This window comes from Mus caroli, unplaced genomic scaffold (assembly GCF_978045245.1).
Source record: "Mus caroli unplaced genomic scaffold, Mus_caroli_1 scaffold_16, whole genome shotgun sequence".
Classification (NCBI taxonomy): Eukaryota; Metazoa; Chordata; class Mammalia; order Rodentia; family Muridae; genus Mus; species Mus caroli.
The window spans coordinates 19,491,888-19,512,819 of NW_028227271.1; the positions used below are offsets into that span (position 1 = coordinate 19,491,888).

At 49.9% G+C, this 20,932-nt stretch overlaps 1 protein-coding gene across 2 annotated transcripts in view; it reads right to left on the bottom strand.

Moving 5' to 3' along the window:
• Positions 1-20,932, bottom strand: part of Arhgap8 (Rho GTPase activating protein 8) — a 47,800-nt gene that overhangs the window by 21,144 nt on the left and 5,724 nt on the right. For both annotated transcript variants that reach the window (XM_021183014.2, XM_085831497.1), the window contains 3 exons: positions 13,339-13,480; positions 3,638-3,725; positions 2,393-2,524 (listed from right to left, as the gene is read on the bottom strand). In XM_021183014.2, coding sequence (XP_021038673.1) covers positions 2,393-2,524; positions 3,638-3,725; positions 13,339-13,417 — 299 coding nt within the window. In that variant the 5' untranslated portion in view covers positions 13,418-13,480. The remainder of the gene's footprint in view (positions 1-2,392; positions 2,525-3,637; positions 3,726-13,338; positions 13,481-20,932) is intronic.

Below are 20,932 nucleotides of genomic sequence, written 5' to 3' on the forward strand. Positions count from 1 at the left end.
GGCTGAGGGGCAATGGTGGAGACAAGATGTGTGTCGTGTGAGTCGTAAACGATAGTGAAGTACAAATGAAAGGAAGCTACCCCTCCAAAATCGTGGCCATAGATGAGCTTCAAGAAATCTGCTGCCAGCTAGACATGGTGTGGTACATGCTTTTAATCCCAACACTCGGGAGGCAGAGGCAGTCACTGTGACTTTGGGGCCAGCCTGGTCTACAGATGGAGTCCCAGGAGAGCTGGGGCTACACAAAGAACACCCCCCCCCGTCTCAAAAAACATAAAGCAAAAACAAAACAAAATAAAAATTTAAGAAAGGAAGGAAAGAAGAAAGAGAGAAAGAAAGAGAGAGAGAAAGAAGAAAAAAGAGAAAGAGAGGGAAAGAGAGGGAAGGAGGGAGGGAGGGAGGGAGAGGGAGGGAGAGAGAGAGAGAGAGAGAGAGAGAGAGAGAGAGAGAGAGAGAGAGAGAGAGAAGAGAGAGAGATTGAAATCTGTTGCTGTGGAATTCCAGAAAGCAGCTAACCCCTCTATGCACTCTGGAGCCCAGAGGTCATAAAAACAGAACAGGCCACCTAATTTATCTTTCACCCTGAAGCCAGAAAGGTCAGAAGGTCATAAAAACAGGTAGCTTATCTCCTACACACACAAAAATCAGTTTCTGGGACTGGAGAAGGCAGCCCCTCCCACCTCCCTACTCTCTACAGAAAACTGACTTTCAGACCCCATACAGACCCTGTACCCTCAGTTCTAAGCCACAAGTCACGGGGACACCAACGTCTCAGACCAGCAGGGTCTGCTCTTGTCATTCTGAGGTTGAATGAGTCTGTTTTTTCCTCTTCCTCCACTGACTTATTTCTTATACATGCACCACGGAATGACACACCAGGTCACATGTCCCCATTGATGTAAGGGAGAGGAGAGGAGAGGAGAGGAGAGGAGAGGAGAGGAGAGGAGAGGAGAGGAGAGGAGAGGAGAGGAGAGGAGAGGAGAGGAGAGGAGAGGAGAGGAGAGGAGAGGAGAGGAGAGGAAAGGGTGTGTCCTACACATCAGTGCTGGCCAGTGCCCCATTACCACCCAGCCCCTCAGCAGAGAGTACAAAGCCAAAAGCGCCAGGCCACCAGTGGCATCTGGAGATTTGATGCTAAGGCCCTGTGATTGGAGCATCATTTGAATCACATCTACAAAGCTCCGGCCATAAGGTGGGAGAGCTTGGAGCAACTACACACACACACACACACACACACACACACACACGAGAGAGAGAGAGAGAGAGAGAGAGAGAGAGAGAGAGAGAGAGAGAGAGAGAGAGAGAGAACGGAGCTGCTCTCCTTAGAAGCCTCAGAGAGAGCAGTCCTGGAGTCAGGCTGTGTAAGGAGTGGACACTTTAGCTTAGCAGGTGTGGCCTGGCTTGGAGAGTGACAACAAGAAGGCCAGTGGGGATCTTCCAGGGAATCATAGCACAGGCCTCTGAGACTCTCTCAGCACAGAGCAGAGCCGGAATGCCAGGTACAGGCCTCCCAGGGATAGAGCGCTCATTACCCTACACCTATCACAGTCTTGGATAGTTTTGGTGCCTAAAGCACCCACTTGTTTGTTTCTGTGGAGCCAAGATAAAAATTCCTCTTCACTGTCCCCACCTAGAGAATAGGGAAATCTTTATCAAGTTGTTTTGTTTGGGTTTTATTCCTGAAGCATGGTCAAATGCTGGCCTCAACCTCACATAGCCTAGGATGTCCTTGAACTCTGATCCTCCTGCCTCTGTCTCTAGAGTACTGGGATTACAAGCATGCCTCACTGTATCTGGCCGAGAGTGGGAAAGAAAGCAGGAGAGTTCAGCTCCTCCAATTTGAAGACCATGCTGTCTCTCCCTCCACCTAACACCCGCTGGCCCTGGGGTTAAGAGAGCAGGAAACCAGAAAGTACTCCATCCTTCCCCAGGAGCAGCAGAGTTCTCTGATGTCCTTCAGCATGTGTGGAGAATGGCTGTTCATAATGGATATAAGTGGCCTCCTCTATCTGCAGATGTGACCTCTCACTTTGTCACCCTTCAAAAACCAGTGGCCTGCTAAGCACAGTGGCACATTCCTCTAATCCCAGCCCTTGGGAGACAGAGGTTTGGTCTACAAAGAGAGTTCCAGGCCAGACAGGGCTACATGGTAAGAACCTGTCTCAAAAAGCCAAACATAATTATCAAGTTTGCCCAGGTACTAATCCTCTAGCTACCTTCCACACTTCTGCCTCCAGCAACAGGACAGAAGTGCTGGGATTCTGTAGCCTTCTCCCAAATGGACTCTCTCCATCACTGAAATGAGGCGCTAGCATCTGTCCTTACCCACTGCATAGCCCACCCCCATTCAGTCCCTGTGTGCTTCCCACCCCTGGGTCCTCCTTGTACATACTTCCGGTCAAACTCCTTGTAGGTGTTCTGGAGCCAGCCTAGGGATGGTTTGTTCTGGCTGCTGAGGCCATAGTGAAAGTAGACAATGGTATAGTCGTTCTCCACATGCTGGTCCAGTGTGTACTTCAGATACCTGGGGGGCACGGGACACAGGGTTCCTTCAGGGCAGTTGTTAGCTCCACACTGAGATTTACCAACATCCATGAAACAGAAGCCACCACAGTCAGCCAGCAGGGATCAGGAGCCAGCTATGCTCAGGTCTTATCCAGGTCCGCATGGTGACTCTCCTTGTCCCATAGGTGACACCTGAAGTTCAGGTGAGATCTTACCTCACTGACCCAAGGTCATACAGCTTGCAAGGGGACACGGCACCTTCCCAAAGATAGCCAGAGTAAAGCCCCAGAAACTGTGACCACCCCACATTTGGAAAAAAAAAAGGTGCTTGCAGATGAAGCTGGGGTCTTAAGAGATAGGTGGGATGCTGGACATGCCAGGGTGGCTTCCAAAAGAAGTCTTAGAGATGCAAACCCAGGCCTGGGCCTCTTCATGGGTCCACAGAGAAGACCCTTAGAGAGACAAGACTGTGTGAAGATGCAGGCAGAGTGGATGTAATCAGCCCCGGTGAGAGGTTCAAGGATTTGATCAGTACTTGGAGCTAAAGGAGACTAGCTACTAGCTCTCCCCCTGGAGGGAGCACTAAGGGAGCACGTCTGAAGCACACCTCCATTCTGAATAGAATGGAGTTCTGTTGTTCATGACCCTTTATTAAGGTAGCCACAGCAAACTGTTCAAGGAGGTGCTGAGATTCGAACTCAGGGCCATGTAGCTTTCAGCCTTGCTCTCGCCCCACCACTATGGTCCCATCTCAGGCATCTTGTTGATCTGCTGTGTTTCCAGTAAACACACCTTTCTGCTCTCTAGACAGCCTGCATCTATCAGGTATGGAAGACAAAACTTCCAGTGCACTCAGGACAGGGGACTGCCCCCCCCCACCCCCCCACCCCCCACCCCCCAGCTCAGAAGTCAGTGCCCACGGCTCAGTTGGCTAAGAGGGAATCACGCCAACGTCCACCATTCTACTGGTGCTGGTGAAGCCATGGTAGCCCTGGTGGTGGGAGTTTCCCCCAGAGAGGGGTGGATTCCAGAGCTCACTGCCTCTCCACGTCTGTCCTAGAGAGCAGGATGGAGACCAAGATGGCCACGTGGGGAGGCAGATGCATGCGGCAGAGAACAGAGTCGTACTTACTCCAGCAGGCGCTGGTGGTTGAGCTGGTGCAAGGGTGGCAGCCGGCAGCAGCTGAAAGTGAAGATGCGTCTCCCCTGGCGGTCATCCCCTGGAGGAACAAAGGTGTGAGCCTCCATCCACTGGGCTGGACTCCCTCAATCATAAGCCACAGTGGCCAGAGCAGGCCAGACTGAGCAGTGGCTAGGATACCTAGGGCTGGGGCTCAGGCGACACCCAGGGGAGGTAGGCGATGCACACATCTCCTGAGAAAACCTTCCAACTGTCCATCACTCCCATTTAACAGATGGAACACTGGAGCTACCAGGTTAGGTCACCAATGCCAGGTCTCATGGGTGACAGCTATTGGGACTCACCTAGGACTCTGAGTCTTGGAGAAGGTCAGAGGAGTCAGGGACCAGTTGTCCCTGAACGGAACCGGACAACACAGTCAATAAAGGAGGCCAAGTCACCCTGTGCTGTGATCAGCTTTTGGCACATAAGACTACCTCTCTCTCTGTCTCACACACACACACACACACACACACACACACACACACACACACACACACACACTTTCCTTATCTTTGTGTGTGCTGTAGGGTGTGTATATATTGCTGTTCACACACGTAAAGGCCGAAAGTCACCTCAGGCTTCTTCCATAGTTGATCTCCATCTGTTTCTTGAGACAGACTTTTGTCACTAAACCTGGAACTCACTGATTCTACAAGAGTAGCTGGTCAAAGAGCCCCAGGGATCCTTGTCTGCACTTCTCCCCTGCTGGGATTATAGGAACATTCCATGGGTTCCTGGGGGTGTGAGCTCTGGTGTTGCAGCTTGTGTGCCAAGCACTTGGCCAGCCTGGTGATCACCTCCCCAGGTCCTTTAATTGTCCCCGATCTTTCAGCCCTGTTGTACATTATTTTGAAAGTTGTAGCTCCCAAAGCTGCAGAATCATACACACAGCCAATGGAACTGGGAAGATGGCTCGGCAGGCGAGAGCACTTACTGCTCTTGCAGAGGACCCTCGCTTGGTTCCCAGCACACAAATCAGGTAACTCACAACTGCCTCTCCTTCCCGCCCCAGGATCCTCGGGCCCCTGGCCTCCGTGGGCACCTGCATACATGTGACACACACACATTACAACCATTCATTGTGAAGTCACACCAAGGACTGTCTAGAAACCAATACCTACACTCGGGTGTGTGATGCCCACTTCCTGTGAGCCTTTCACTACATATGTAATAAACTTGCTACAGAGCCAGGCAAGGTAGTGAATGCCTTTAATCCCAGGTAGAGGCAGGCAGATCTCTGAGTTCAAGGCCAGCCTGGTCTACAAAGCAAGCTCCAAGGTAGCCTTGGCTATCACACACACACACACACACACACACACACACACACACACACACATACACGTGCACGCCATAAACAAACAAACAAACAAGCTTGCTACCTTGGGAGCTGGAGAGATGACTTTGTGGTTAAGAGCACTCACTGGCATCAAGGGGACTCAGGCACCCACATGGTGGCTCATAACCATTTATAACTCCAGTTCCTGAGGACCTGACACCCTCTTCCGGCCTCACAGGCACCAGGCATACATGTGGTACAGACATACATGCAGGCAAAACACTCACACACATAAACAAAACAAGCAAAAACTTGCTAACTTGATTCATTCTGAATTGTTCTTAAATTTTTATTTTGTTTTATTTATTTATTTTAGTTTTTGTTTTTCTTTTTTTGTTGTTGTTTTTCGAGACAGAGTTTCTCTGTATAGCCCAGACTGTCCTGGAACTCACTTTGTAGACCAGGCTGGCCTTGAACTCAGAAATCTGCCTGCCTCTGCCTCCCCAGTGCTGGAATTAAAGGCATGTGCCACCATGCCCGGCATGTTTTATTTTTTTAAAATGAATACATTGACTTCTTCTTTTTTTTTTGATTTATCTCCAAGTTTGGGGCCAGCCTGGTCTATAGAATGAGTTCCAGGGTAGCCGGAGCTATATAGTTACTGTCTCAAAAAACAAAACAAAATGACCTAGCTTTACCATAGTGAAGGTTCCATGGAGAAGTCGTCCCTGGGTTGCCATGGCAATGCTGGGCTGCATTCCCTGGAACCTCTGACCCGCCTAAGTCTCCAATGAGATGCTTTCATTTCATAGAAGGCATCCTCCTGCCTCAGCCCTGGATGTCACCCCTCCTGAGTCCCCTGACCTGCAAACCCACTTGTTGTTCTAACCCAGCTGCTGCCCCCTGGCTCCCCACATCTCTGAACACACCACCCTGTGCACACGTCAACAGGCCAGGACTGAGAAACCAGGCGTGTGTTGTGGGGTCATGGTGTGTGGAGGTCTGGTGGCTGCCACGGACACCTAGTCCCCTCAGGGTATTCGCTCCACACACTTCAGGTTCAGCAGTGACTCATGTTGAGAAGCCACCATGATGGATGGAATGGACATTGCCCCTCCATCACACTGCACCGGGCAGTGCTGCCCTTGAGTGGACATCTTGGATAGCCGTTAGGGAAAGAGGTTATGGAGGCAGCTTTGGGTTAAATACTGTTCCCTTCCCCCAAAACCAACTCACGACTTCCTAGAGCCTCTACATGTGACCTTATTTGCAAACAGGGTTATCACAGATTTAATTAGGTTGAAGTTCAAGATGGGGCTATCTTGGATTTAGAACAAAGAGGCAGGAGAGAACTGACTTAGGAGAGAACACAGCCATGGGCCAGGGGAGGTGGGTGGTATAGGGATAGACAAAGGCCAAGAGGTACAAAGGGACCCCAGGAAGAGCAAAGGATGCTGGGAAGGTTGGGGTAGATTTCCCCAGGGCCTCCAGGAACTCCCCCACCCACACCCTGGGTTCTCACTTCTGAACCCCAGAACCATGAGTCTGAATATCTGCTGTTAGAATCTCCTTGGATAGGGCCCTCTGTTCCAGCAGCCCTAGTGTCACTTGGGTCCATAATCTTAGTTTCTCTGTATTCCAGAGGGTCTTAGGAAACAGAACTTGGTGGAGGGAAATGAATTCACTTATAGTTAGTTTGCACAGACCAAGGAGAGAAATAACACAATTTGTTGTTATTTATCTTACAATGTATAGAAATCCATGAGATAAAGGCCAGAGCTACACAGATGCCGCTGTGACGTGGCTGAACCTGTCCCCTCCTGAGGGGGGACACTGCACCTCAGGCTAGCTCTATCTTGATTTTCAGAAGGAAGGGCACACGTCTCTATTTAGAACTCAGGATGTCTCCTCTGTCCCACATCCCGTCTCATTCATATCAGGACACATGGCAACAGCCCCTTGCTGCTCATTAGACCTCAGCATCAGTCTGCAGGTTTCTCCACACACACAAAGCCTGAGTCCTACAGAACAGCCACCATCTGTGTCTCCCACCATCCTCTGCTTCCCTGCACCAGAGAGACTCTGTCCTCCCTCCCCTGCAGCCCCCCCCCCCATGCTACCACCTGTGGTGTCCAGCTTCCTCTGCAACCCTTTCTTATTTGTGACCTCTTTCTCCTTCTCCCTTTGCCTGGCCTCATCCAAGGGGACCCAGCAGGCTGGATGTCTACATCCCTCAAACCCTCATCCCCGCTCTTTCCGGAGAAGTCTGAGGGGAGGTCTCCAGCCCCCTTGAGGGCTGCAGGTCCAATCATCTGGGATTCCATGCTTGAAGGACAGGACACGGAAGAAAACAAAGGCCCGCTTCTAGAAGGAGACCCCCCTCTTAAACTCACTTGTGTTTTAAAGAAATATTTATAGCCATTCTCAGGGCTTCTCCTCCCCTGCTCCCCCAAACATGACGGAAGAACGCATGCCCGGAAAGATAATGAGCCAGAATAAACCAGAATCACGTGTGCTCACTGTGTGGGCACAGGTGGGCTTTGATTCCCACCTCGGCGGCTGGAAAGCTGTTTGTTATGTGCAACAACGCACCATTCTTCCTCTGTGGAGCTCCAGAGCCTGGATAATGTTTAAGATTCCAGAACAATCTGCTTGTAGATACAGCATCCATTCATCTCCCTCTCCTTAGGAACTGTGGCCAGGCCTCTGCTTACTCAGAGATCTGTGCTCTAACCCACCACACAGTCCCCTCCCCTGTCTGCAGGGACTCTGGGCACAACAGCAGAAAACAGCGACTTTTCCAAACTGGGTCCCCTTGCCTGGGCCACTGGGTTCCATTGCCACCTGTGGCCCATATCCGAAGGCCACCAATCCCTCAGCTGGAGTTCTGAGTCACAGTATGGCCACTCCAAAAGACACTATAATTAAATGGCACAAGAGAAAGTTTAGTTGGCCCAGCAAGGTCAGAAACCAGGGGTCGCTTCTCGACCCTGAGTTAGATTAGACTCATCGAACTACAGCATCAGTCCGAAGGCCTCTACACACACACAAGACCTGGATCCCACAGAACAGCCACCATCTGTGTCGCCTACCATCCTCTGCTTCCCTGCACCAGAAAGTCTCTGTTTTCCCTCCCCTGCAGCCCCATGCCACCACCTGTGGTATCCAGCCTCCTCAGCCTTTAATCCCAGCACTTGGGAGGCAGAGGCAGGAAGATTTCTGAGTTCGAGGCCAGCCTGGTCTACAGAGTGAGTTTCAGGACAGCCAGGGCTACACAGAGAAACCCTGTCTTGAAAAAAACCAAAAACCAAAAACCAAAACAACAACAACAACAAAATCTTCCCCCAAATAAGCCTTCCAGTTAAAGTAGAGGCATACGAAAGTCAGGTGATCGATGGAGTTTTGGCTAAAGCCCAAATCATAATAGGTCTCCAAATTCATCCTGTGGTTATTTCCCCTGTTCCAGAAATGTATACCTGGGATAGATATACTTAGGAGTTGGCAGAATTCCCACATTGGTTCCCTGACCTATGGAGTTGGGGTAGGAAAAGCTAAAGGAAGGGCATTGTGTTGCCTTTATCGAAGAAAACAGTAAACTAAAGACAATATGGTATCCCAAGAGGAACTACAGAAATTAGTGCCACCATGAAGAAACTGGAAGGAGAAGGGGTGGTGGCTCCCAGGGACAGATCACAGAGAATGACAGCTGACTATCGGAAACTTGATCAAGTAGTGACTCCGATTCCAGACACAGTGTCCTTGATTGTGCAGATGAACGTGTATCCTGGTACCTGCTATGCAGTTATTGATCTAGAAAATGTCACAAGGACCTCCAGGAGCTCTTTGTTTTAGTATTTTTACAGCAATACCACAAGGGTATATTAACTCTCCGGTCCTGTGTTGTCTCTTCCACAAATACCATACTGCACTGGTCCACTCTACTGATGACATTATGCTGATCGGACCAGATGGGCAGAAGGACCGAGCAGTGTTTCTCCATGGCCTCGGCTCTAGTTCCTGCTTCCAGGTTCTGGCCCTGACTTCTCTGCATCATGGACTGCAGCCTATCAGATCCTCCTCTAGCTGCTCCTGGTTATGGTGTTTATCAGAGCAATAGAAACCAAAGCAGGACAGCCCCTTAATGACACAGAGGGACCCATAATAAAGCACAGAGATATCCCAGAGTGAATGAAGCCAGCTCTGGGGCATCTGTCAAAAAAAAAAAAGACAAGTCAACTTCTCTTAAAGTGTCTTTCTGCACCCCAGAGATCTATAAGGACCCCACCCTCAGTTCGGAAGTTCAGCTTGGCCTCCAGCTTAATATTTTAAAACCATCTCTTGGGCTAGAGAAGGTTTAGTGGTCAAGAGTCTTTACTGCTCTTGCAGAGAACCCAAGTTCAGCTCCTAGTATCTATGTTGGTTAGCTCACAACCACCTGTAACTTCAGTTCGAGGGTATCTGATGCCTTTAACCAGTGGGTACACACATGCAAATACACACACACACAGATACACACACATGGACACACACACACATGGATGTACATACATGGACATACACATACATATGCACCACACACATGGACACATACACACAGAAACACACATGGACATATACAGATACACATGGACACACATGGATGTACATACATGGACATACACACACATACATATGCACCACACACATGGACACATACACACACAGACACACATGGACACACATACAGATACACACACATGGACACACATACAGATACACACACATGGACACACACACACACATGGATGTACATACATGGACATACACATATGGACACACATATACAGCACACACATGGACACATACACAGACACACATGGACACACACACACACGGATGTACATACATGGACATACACACACATATGGACACACTTATGCACCACACACATGGACACATACACACACAGACACACATACAGACACACATTTGAACACACACTCACACACCCCTGCCATCAGCACCCTCCTCCTCCTCAGCAACAACAACAAAAGGGAGACTGCCAATCACAAAGTCAGTTGTGGCCTTGGAGCTATCGTGGCCAAGTGCAGACTCCTCAGCATGCCCTACAAGGACCTGAGAATGGGCTTCCTGTTCTGTCTCTATCTCTAAAAGACCCTGGACGCGTTCTCTAGATGTGGACCCTCAGGTCGGAAGAGGAAGAATGGAGGGGCATATCTGCCAACTCCCAGAATGAGACAGCTAGGTGGGGGCGTTCATCAGGAAAATCACACACTAAGGCAAGGGGAAGGTATGTGTGGAGGGGCGTGCCTGTGACCCCAGCATCTGGAAGAAGCAGAAAGAGGAGTTTGAGGTCTAGTAAGTTTGTGACCAGCCTGAGCTACGTGAGATCTCACTTCAAAAACAACCAAACAAAAGAGACAAGTATAAGAAGGTGTAAAGGGGACTTACTAACAGCACAGCATGCAGACAGAACAATCCTGAATATACACACTCACCATAAAACCTCACACACAGAGCAGGGACCAGGATGGGTACACATGGGCAATCCAGCACTCAGGCAGCTGAGGCAGAAAGACACGCAGGTGGAGGCTAGCATAGAGAGACCCTATCTCAAAAACAAAATAAGCCTGGGATGTCGCTTAGTGGGTAGAGTACTCTCCTAGCACTCCAAAGGCCCCGGGTTCAGTTCCCCAGTGACTCCTTCACCTGGGGTGGTGGCATACAGGACTGTCATCTTGGCTGCTCTGGAGCAGGAGCACCACAAGTTTAAGGCCATCCCTGGCCTCAGCCAGCTCCTGGTGCAGCTGGGCTACGGGCGGCCCTTTCTCAAAACTTCACAGCAGAGAAGTTGGATCGCTGCTCTTTCTCTGGGGCCAGTGACATGGCTCAGCAGGTAATGAGTCTGTATGCAAGCCTGATGACCTGAGTTCGAATCCCAGAGCCCACATAAAGAAGGAGAGCATCAACTCTACAGTTGTCCTCTGATCTCGTGAGCACCCAGCTGAGCAATAATAATAAATAAAACTAAGACAGGCAAACTGAAAACCCAGAAGGAGCAAAGATGGACAGAACCAAAGGGACAAATGTCCACTTTTTAATTTTTAAACTGAGTACAGGTTTCAGAGCTTTAGAAATTCATGAGCTAGGTAGATGCAGAACAGGACAAGGATGCAGAAAAATCTGAATGACATCATCAATAACCAACCTAACCTCACCGAAAGACACAATATCACACCCAACAACGTAAAGGTCACCTGCTTTTCAAGTGTACAAGGGGCATCGTGCAGGTTGGCCACATGTAGAATTTCTGGTTCCTAAATTTTCAGCTCTCCAAACTTAGTAACGCTCTAATGTTATTATTCAGAATCTAAGCTTGGTATGCAGCCTCTGTAATCCCAACTCTGAGGAAGCAGAGGTAGGTGGACCCCAGAGAAGGCTGGCCGGCCAGCCTAGCCAATCAGTAAGCTCTGAATTTGATGAACGACCCTGCCTCAGAATGCACACACACGTGCACACATGTGCACACAAATGCACATGTGTGTGCACTTGTACATATGTGCACACTGACACACACACAGACACATCACACATACGCATGTGTGTAGGATACAGGCATGCATGCACATACACACTACACATGCAAAGTATTGAAAAACTTTTAAAAACACACACACATGGGTCCTGGGGCTGGAGAGATGGCTCAGGTTAAGAGCTAGCTTGCAGAGCACCCGGGTACTTTTGCAGAACAACTGGGTTTGACTCCTAGCATCTACATGGGGTCTCACAATCATCTATAACTCCAGTTCCAGGGGATCTAATGCCCTTTTCTGGCCTTTGAGAGTGCCAGGCACATGCATGGTACACAAATATACAGGTAGGCAAAATACTTACAAACAAAATAAAAGATAAACATGCTGTTCTTTTATTTTGCTTTTTGTTTGTTTGTTTTATGATTTAATTTAATTTATTTTTTTAGATGGGGAAGGGTTTCTCTGTATAGCCCTGGCTGCCCTGGAACTCACTCTGTAGACCCAGTTGCCCTGGAACTCGCAGAGATCTGCCTGCCTCTGTCTCCCATAGGCTGAGACTAAACCTGCACTACAGGATTCTATTTATAAATATTTGCCAAATAAGAAACATTAAATAGGGTCTGGAGAGATGGCTCAGCAGTTAAGAGCACAGACAAAACATCAATGCACATGAAATAAAAATTTTTTTTAAAAAAACAAAAGAAGTATTAAATAGAAAAATTTGAAATATTTTAATTTTATTAAAAGTGACCATCTCGGGGCTGGTGAGATGGTTCAGTGAGTAAGAGCACCGACTGCTCTTCCAAAGGTCCGGAGTTCAAATCCCAGCAACCACATGGTGGCTCACAACCATCCGTAACGAGATCTGACTCCCTTTTCTGGAGTGTCTGAAGACAGTTACTGTGTACTTACATATAATAAATAAATAAATCTTCAAAAAAAAAAAAGTGACCATCTCCAGGGTCTGGAGAGATGGCTCAGCAGTTAAGAGCACTGGCTGCTCTTCCAGAGGTCCTGAGTTCAATTCCCAGCAACCACATGGTGGCTCACAACCATCTGGAATGGGATCCAATGCTGTCTTCTGGTGTGTCTGAAGACAGCCACAGTGTACTCACATACATAAAGTAAATAAATGTGGGGGTTTTTTTTCCTTCCTTGGTTGATAAGTGATGTAAGGATCCATGTCCGCCATATTTGATCTAGCGTCCCTCCTTCCTAAGTCTAAAGCTGTTTAAAAAGGACATGAAAGCTTCAAACAACAAGTGCCCATTGGTCCCGGCCATTTTGTGATTTCTCCTACAGCCATCCGGTGCCGGAACATTCTTTACTCCTGTTTCTGGGGTTTTCAATTATTTGGGGACAGTACTTCATTTTGTCCACTACCTCGACAGGATCCGAGCTCCTTAGATGGAAGAACCAACCATGACAGCTGGTGCAGGGAACTTAGGGTCAGGCTCTAAGTGCACGCTGAGAGGTCCGCAGGCCTAAATTCTGTGTAGCAGTATGTTGTCCTGACTCCGGACAGCCTGTGAGAGCAGGCTGCTTGTCACGCGGTTTTTACAGATGTCTCTTGCCGTGGCTGAGACACAGCATGGCGTCCTCACTTAATAGTGCCATCCACCTAAGAAGGTGAGGAACTACCGTGAGCAGCCCAGATAGCACTCGGGACACAGATGCCATTGTTGCTGTCGGGGGACACTGGTGGGTTCTCTTGTTCTCATTATGCCCTTCATTTTGGTAGCCCAGCTAGAGGGAGTGGCAGCCCGTGACAGCCCCCTACCTTGCAAGCCCCTAAAGACGGTACTGGTCAGTCTAGGGGATCAGTCAGATAGTTAACCTACCTGCCACCTGCAGGATGCCGTGTCTGGCCACATCATAGAATGGGTGACTTGTGCTCAGTGTGGGGTCCAGGCCAGCCATAGACGCCACTGAGAGTCCTTCTGTGGCCCCCAGGGTGACTGCTGCTTCCTTGTCTCTGTAGCTCTGTTGGGGACACAAGAATTAAAGGGAGTTAGGAGTCAAGCTAGGTAAGGGGGACTTAGCGCTCACTAAGGCACCAGGACAGGAACATCGATATTTCACTATTAAATACTACTGATAGACCACCGATAGTTAGCCTTTGTTGTAACCATCCTTTCTCAGGGGTATTTTTGTTTTAGGCTGAGAATGTTGAGAGTCAGAGGGACGTTGACTCCCTACTTGGTGGCAGTTAAAGACTCTTCCCTGGTGCCCCCACTGTCATCTGCCAAATAGCCAGCAGGCTACAGCTCTGAGCTATGCAGGGCCTTTGGGAAACCCCGTGGCAACTGCTGCTGCTTGCTGTGGAAGCCCAGCTCTGTCTCCTAAAACTCCGTCCAGCCACACCCACTTCAACACCCTGCCCCTGGATTTCTGCTCAGTGAACCCTGCATGACTCTGCAGCCATTTCTACTCAGACCTGAGGGTCAGCGCTATCCCCGGAGACTCAGTAGAAGGCTCTTGGCTGGTGCAGAGTTCTGCATTCGAGGCCTGTCTGCCTCACTGGCTATCAGACGCCCTTGCCAGACTCTCGGGGACATTGTGCTGCTCCATCTATATGAACAGGCTATGTGAAGGGATCCCTTTGTGTGTCGCAGGAAGGCAGTTTCCTGTGTTGCCCCTGGTACTGCAGTGTCGGGGCCATTAAAGGCTTCTCTCTGGCGTCCCTTGCTTGCTCAGATCTGATCTTTTCCTTCTTCATTTTTATGAGTTCTTTCATACAATGTGTTTTGATCCTGGTCACATTCCTTCCCCCCACGTCTCCCAGATCCACCCCTGCCTCCCTATCCACCCAACTTCCTGTCTTCTGTTTTCTTTTTCTGAACCTACGAAAGTCCGATTTGTGCTGCCCCATGTATTCTCGGATTTATGACCTTCGGTTGGAGCATGGTCCACTTACCATTGGCTACATTCTTAAAGACAAAAACAAAACCCCGACTCTCCATCTCCTAGCAACTATCAATTACTAACAGTTCCTTAGCTAGGGGTGGGACTTCCTGCCCATCTTCCCTCTCCATACGGGGGTCTCTGGCTTGAGTTATAGGTAGAGTCCCCTGAGCGGATAACAAGAAGAAAGGGAGCCAGTGGCAATAGCAGCCGTGACAATGGGAGTAGCAAGAAGAGGGCCTCTGAAGCTGTGAGTGGTGGCTCATGCCTTTAATTTCTGTACTTGGGAGGCACAGGCAGACAGCTACCTGTGAGTTCAAGGCCAGCCTGATCTACATAGCAAGTTCCCGGCCAGCCAGCACTATGTAGTGATATACTTTCTCAAAAGAAAACAAAAACAAATAAAAATAACAACAACAAAATAACCAACCAAACAAAAAAAGCACAGATGGAGATTTCCAGACACTAGGGCAGGAGCAATAAAAACAAGTGTGGTAGAGGCAAGAGCTGCACAAATCTGAGAGCCTTGGCTGCTAGAGGAGTTCCAGGGAGCCGGCAAAGGCTCAGAGTCAGCCAGCCAGGCTGAGATCTAGAACACTAGACTTTGGAGGTCTGGGATCCAGACGCTCAGGCCCAAGAGCTATAACACTAACCGTACCAAGGGCTGGGATCCAGATACACTGTGGAGAGCAGGCACCCAGGCCTAAGAACTAAAACAACAGAAAGGACCACTTGATGCTGCTGGATGCTGTGCAGGAGGGGGGTTGGATGTCCCTCCAACATGCAGAAATGAAGCTTGTCAAGAGCACAAGGGACAAGGGCAGCCGACTCTGCCACTCCCTCCCCCGAGGTGCTCAACAAGGAGACGCCCACAGATGGGCTTGAGACCTACAGTCCAGGCTCAGTTCTGCAGTGAAAGGGCTTCCGGCCAGCAGCCAAAGTGAACAGGTGTCATGTGAACCCCCAGCATGTCTGGGTCCCAGCTAATCACACACACACATACACACACACACACACACACAGAGAGAGAGAGAGAGAGAGAGAGAGAGAGAGAGAGAGAGAGAGAGAGATGTCATTTCATTGACTAAAACACAGTAGAGCTGACAAAGTCCATGTCTTCAAATACAAATGGGAGCCGGGCGTGGTAGTGCACACCTTTAATCTCAGCACTCGGGAGGCAGAGGCAGATTTCTGAGTTCGAGGCCAGCCTTGTCTACAAAGTGAATTCCAGGACAGCCAGGGCTATACAGAGAAACCCTGTCTCGAAAAACAAAACAAAACAATAACAAAACAACAACAACAACAAATACAAATGGGAAGCCAAAACCATAGCCAGGAGACATCACTACAGGCACCTCAGCAGCTCTGTGCTCTGATGAGCAGGGAGGTTAGACCTTGTTTGCACTGTGGCTAGGGGACACTACACTTGGTGATATCATGCTAAGTAGTAGGTGTGAGGCCAACCTGGGTTGCACAGCAAGACTCTGTCTCAAAACAAAAACCTACCCCCCGCTGTCTTCAGGCTACAGAAATATCTAAGACATATTAGCAAAGGAGCTGGAAGTGATCACAGAGGGAAAGCACCCATCTTAACCACGGTGCCCTGGGGACAACCGATCTCTGTGTTTATCAATGCTCTGTGCTGTGTAAGTGTAGACACTAACCCAAGATCACTCACAGATCGGTGCCCAGGACAGGAAGCTCATGACTCTCGACTTTGCAAGTTCTCCACCAGGTGAGTGAGTTCTGCCTGCTGAAGCCCCCTGCAGGGGTGCTATTAAGCCGGCCACCTCTAACTGGAGAGTAGGACATTAGGACCTAGTTGCCCCTAGTTGCTGCAGCTTCTTTCATGTTAACAGTGACATTTCTAGTTTCCTTGTGAAAACCCCTACCCTCCCCCTGTCCATGTTGTTCTCTCTTCCCTGAAGCCCTTGCCATCTGTGCCCTGGGAGGGACTCTGTCACCATGCTGCTGTGTGGCCCTGGCCTGGAGCTTTGCCCCATCTGGGTGGCCAGACAGGCAGGCAGGGCCGTTGCTAAACTTACTGCCAAGTTCCTGGGGCTGCCAGGGCAACGTTGGCAGGGAATCCTGAAAGAAGGTTATCCGGAGTTGGGGAGGATAAGAGGAGGCAAAGGTTCCAGGGGAGGCCAAGGGTATGATGCCCAGAGGAGACAAGAAGAGAGGGGTCTTGTGTGTCGCAGGCATCCCTTCTACGTATCTCATACCGGCAACAGACATAGAGACACACGGAGCCTGACTACAGCACCTGTAATTCCCGACCACCTACCTCCTGGTCCTGTCCCTGATATTCCTTCTTACAACAGTGCGGATGGCTCAGACCTCTGATGCATCCCTGTGGCAGCCTCTCCCTCAGCCTCCCCGGGCCTGCACCGGTGTTTTTCCACATCACCTAACTCTAGATGCCGAGGCTCAGAGCCACTGGGCCAGGCCCCAGATGCATACTCAGGATCAGGTTTACCTCCCTGGCAGGGTGCAGGACACCAGTGCCAGGCTCCACCAGCCCACTGTTTCTTCAGCACTCCTCAAATCCAAAATCATCCTTGCTGGAAAGCAGCTCACTGGAGACCTAGCTGGTGTAGGATGACACCCAGGCTGGGACCGTGTGCCCACACCTTAAAGGGAAAATCTATTACAAAAGCCCGTGAAGGAAATTGGCCCTCAGAGCCCACAGCCCAGGACACACACACCCTGAGGCAGCTGGCCAGGAACCTGTAATGGCTGAGCGGCCAGGCCTCACAACCATCCACAGCCACAGGCCCTGTATCTATGCAGAGGCCACAGTCATGGCCATTGAAGTAGCAAGGCTTCGGTTTCCTCTGTCCTCTGCTTTAGCCAACCAACATTCGTGTCCCTTTCCCTTTACAAGCTCAAAGTCTTTGTCCCCTGGCATAGACCAGATTTTTTTTTTGTTCTGACGTTTGCATAGTCAGCCCTGCACCACTGCCAGGAAGCAGTTTGCTGGGGAGCACCAGGTGCCTGCAGCCATTGAGAGGGAATTAAAGCAAGGCTCTCCCAGCATCCTACACTGCTCTCAGCATCACCTGATTCCTGGTGTTCTGGACCAGGGGAAGAGCTCAATATGTAGAGAAAATGATGATGATGATGGTGATATATAATAACACACACACACACATTCTCACACACACACGTTTCATGTGGTTATACAGACATGCAAACATGGAGGCCAGAGGAAGACATTAGCTGTCCTGTCTGCCTCTGCCTTATTCCCTAGAGACGGGGTCTCTCATTGACCCCAAAACTAGGTTGGCAGATAGCAAGCCCCAGAGATCCTCCGGTCTCCACCCTTCTCCCCAGGGCTGGGGTTGCAGATGCATGGCCACACCCAGCTATTAGCCAGATGCCGGAGACCGAACCCGGAGACCTAAATTCAAACTTCACTCACTGCCCACACCCTTCCTCACTGTTCTATCTCCCCAGTCTGCTCCCGCCAATGTACAATTTTAAAAATCCTGTCTCCACCCTGCCTGCAGGCACTGTCTGGCCTCTATCCACCTTCCTCCCTCAGGAGAATTCTCCCATGCCCAGGGAAGGGTCAATCTTTAACACTGCACAGACATCCCAGCCCCCACTAGGGATGACCAGAAATTCACAACTCATTTCACAGGGGTTCAAGAGCACACCCCATGCAGGGCCGGCACAGTCAAGACCCCTCATAAGTGCCAGAGTGACAAGTCACACTGTAAACAGACCCTTTGTCCTGCCTCAGCGCTCTGAGTCTCAGTCCTGTCCCCAGCCTGCCTGGCACTGCCTGTGTTCACTGCCTCCACTTGAGCTCCAGAGTCTCCCCTGTGAGGGGCCTCACTCCTGGGGGAGTCATTGGCATCTATGAGGCTGAGAAGAGCTTCAGTCTTCATCAGCGCCCAAGACCAGAACAGGCAGATCCAGCAGCAGGCGTGCTATGCAAAACAGATTCCAAACCACCCAAGGGGTCTATTTATAATTCACAGCAAAATGGTTTGTTGCTGTCAAAATGTGTTTGCATATTACACAAACAGACCCTTATAGCAATTATCTTAATGTAGTAGCTACAAATGAGTACCTACTTACTTCGGGCAAATTAATGCAGGGTTTACCTTAAGCAGCACAGCCCGTAGTGGGGGAGGTGGGACACGTGGATAAAGAGCTCCCGGGGATGTGCACACCTCCAGGCTCTCTCTGAATTCAGGAGAGGGGCCCCATGCCACCACGCCTAGCCCTCCAAGGTCCAGAAAGAAAGAGGCATGTGCCTCAGACACGCCACAGCCAAGGGACCATTTTTTGTCTCAGCCTCACTTGTGGCCACAAGTCTGCTCATTGATGGCTCATTACCACCAACACCACACAGTCCCTGGGGCTGGCACACAGAGACTACTTCCTTATCCAGGGGGAGATTTAAGGAGTCACCAGAATCCAGATTCAGGTAAGACTGGGGGTAGAGTGGGGTGGGAGATGGGTGAAGTCCATGTGGCTGATTGGCAGGAGCCAGTTCAAGGTCCCTCTTTGTCCGGGCTCACTCTAACAGTCTGGGGCCCCTCCTATCACCATCTGGGGGGATAGCTGGTACCTCTGTCCCAGGTCCCACCACCCATGTTCAGTGCTGGGCTGGGGCTCTGGCCTTCTACTCTCCCCAGAGGACGCTGAACCCCAAACCCCGCCCTCAATGATCAGGCTCAAGCCCAGACATCCCTGTTTCAGTTTGTTCTTCCGTTGCTGCAATAAAACACTCTGGCCAGAAGCAACTTTGAGGAAAGGGATTGTTTCATCTTACACTTCCAGATCAGAGTTCATCTTTGAGGGAAAGCAGGGAAGGACCGCGAAAGCAGGAACTGAAGCAGGAACCAAGGAGAAACGCTGATACAAGCTTGCTCACTGGCTCCCGCTGTTAGTTTTTTTATATAGCCCAGGCCCACCTGATGTGTTTATAAAAAGATGGTGGAGGTGCGGTCAGGTATGGGGGGAGGGGGTGCCTCTGTGGGCCCATGCTGGTCCAGCCACACAGGTATAGTATAGAATAGAGTTTATTCCGGGCATGGGGAGGAGAGTTGAGAGGGTGGTAGACGGGACTGCAGAGATGGCTCAGCAGTTAAGAACACTGACTGCTCTTCCAGAGGTCCTGAGTTCAATTCCCAGCAACCAGATGGTGGCTCACAGCCAACTTTAACGGGATCTGATGCCCTCTTCTGGTGTGTCTGAAGACAGCTACAGTGTACTCACATACCTAAGATAAATACATTTTTTTTTAAAAAAAAAAGAGAGGGTAGTAGAGGCAGAGAAAGGCAGAGAGAGAAAGGGGAGAGAGGAGGGAAGGGGCGAGAGGACAGAATGGGAGCAAGAGCAAGAGAGTGGAGGGGTCAAGCAGCCCTTTTTTTATAGTGAGTCAGGCATACCCGGCTGTTGCCAGGTAACTGTGGGGTGGAGCTTAGACAAAATGCTAACACCTCGTGCCTCGGAATGTGCTGGCCAAAGTGGGCCGGACCCTCCTATGTGAAACATCAATCAAGGGAGTCCTTCACAGACATGGCCGCACAAGCCAGTCTGACCTGGGCAATTCCTCAGTTGAAGTTCCCTCTTCCCAGGTGATCTTAGGTATATTGAATTAAGAGTAAAAAAAACATCAGAACACACACCCCACACCGGGACCCTAGCACCAGTCACAATGCCTACCCAATGCTTCCTGTTTCAACTTTCTTCACATCGATGGCTTCCTGAGGCCCCATTCCCCACCCAAATGTTCCCTCCAGAAGACAAGACGGAACACTTCCACCCATTCCCTTTTCCTTTAACTGTGTGGGCCTCAGGCACGCACTGTCACCTCTGAGCCTTTGCACAAACTGTCCTTGTTACCTAGAACACACAGTCCCACACCAGGCAAGGGATCCATAACCAGCTTCAACCATCATCACTGGCTGACGTCCAGCCTGGATTCAAATCTGCTCCTTGGGAGCTCAAATGAGATCCTCAAGGACCCAACAATTCTCCTCTGACCTTCCCACGTTTAACAGGAATTAAGAACCATCCATAACTCTAGTTCCAGGGGATCTTCTGGCCTCTAGGGCACTACACACACATGGCACACAGACATATATGTAGGCAAAACACTCATACACATAAAAAAAACTTTAATGATTAAATAGGGGCTGGAGAAACGGCTCAGTAGTTAGGAACACTGCTCTGAGAGAGGATTGAAGTTCAGTTCCCAGAGTAGTTCACAGCCATCTGTGACTCCAACTGCAGGGGATCCAAGACTCCTCCAGCCTCCCTGGACACCTGCACTCATGTGCACAAACCCACATATACAGACACACAGGTACACATGCATACATGTAATATAAAAATAAAAAATAGCCGGGCGTGGTGGCGCACGCCTTTAATCCCAGCACTTGGGAGGCAGAGGCAGGCAGATTTCTGAGTTCGAGGCCAGCCTGGTCTACAGAGCAAGTTCCAGGACAGCCAGGACTACACAGAGAAACCCTGTCTCGAAAAACCAAAAAAAAAAAAAAAAAAAAGTAA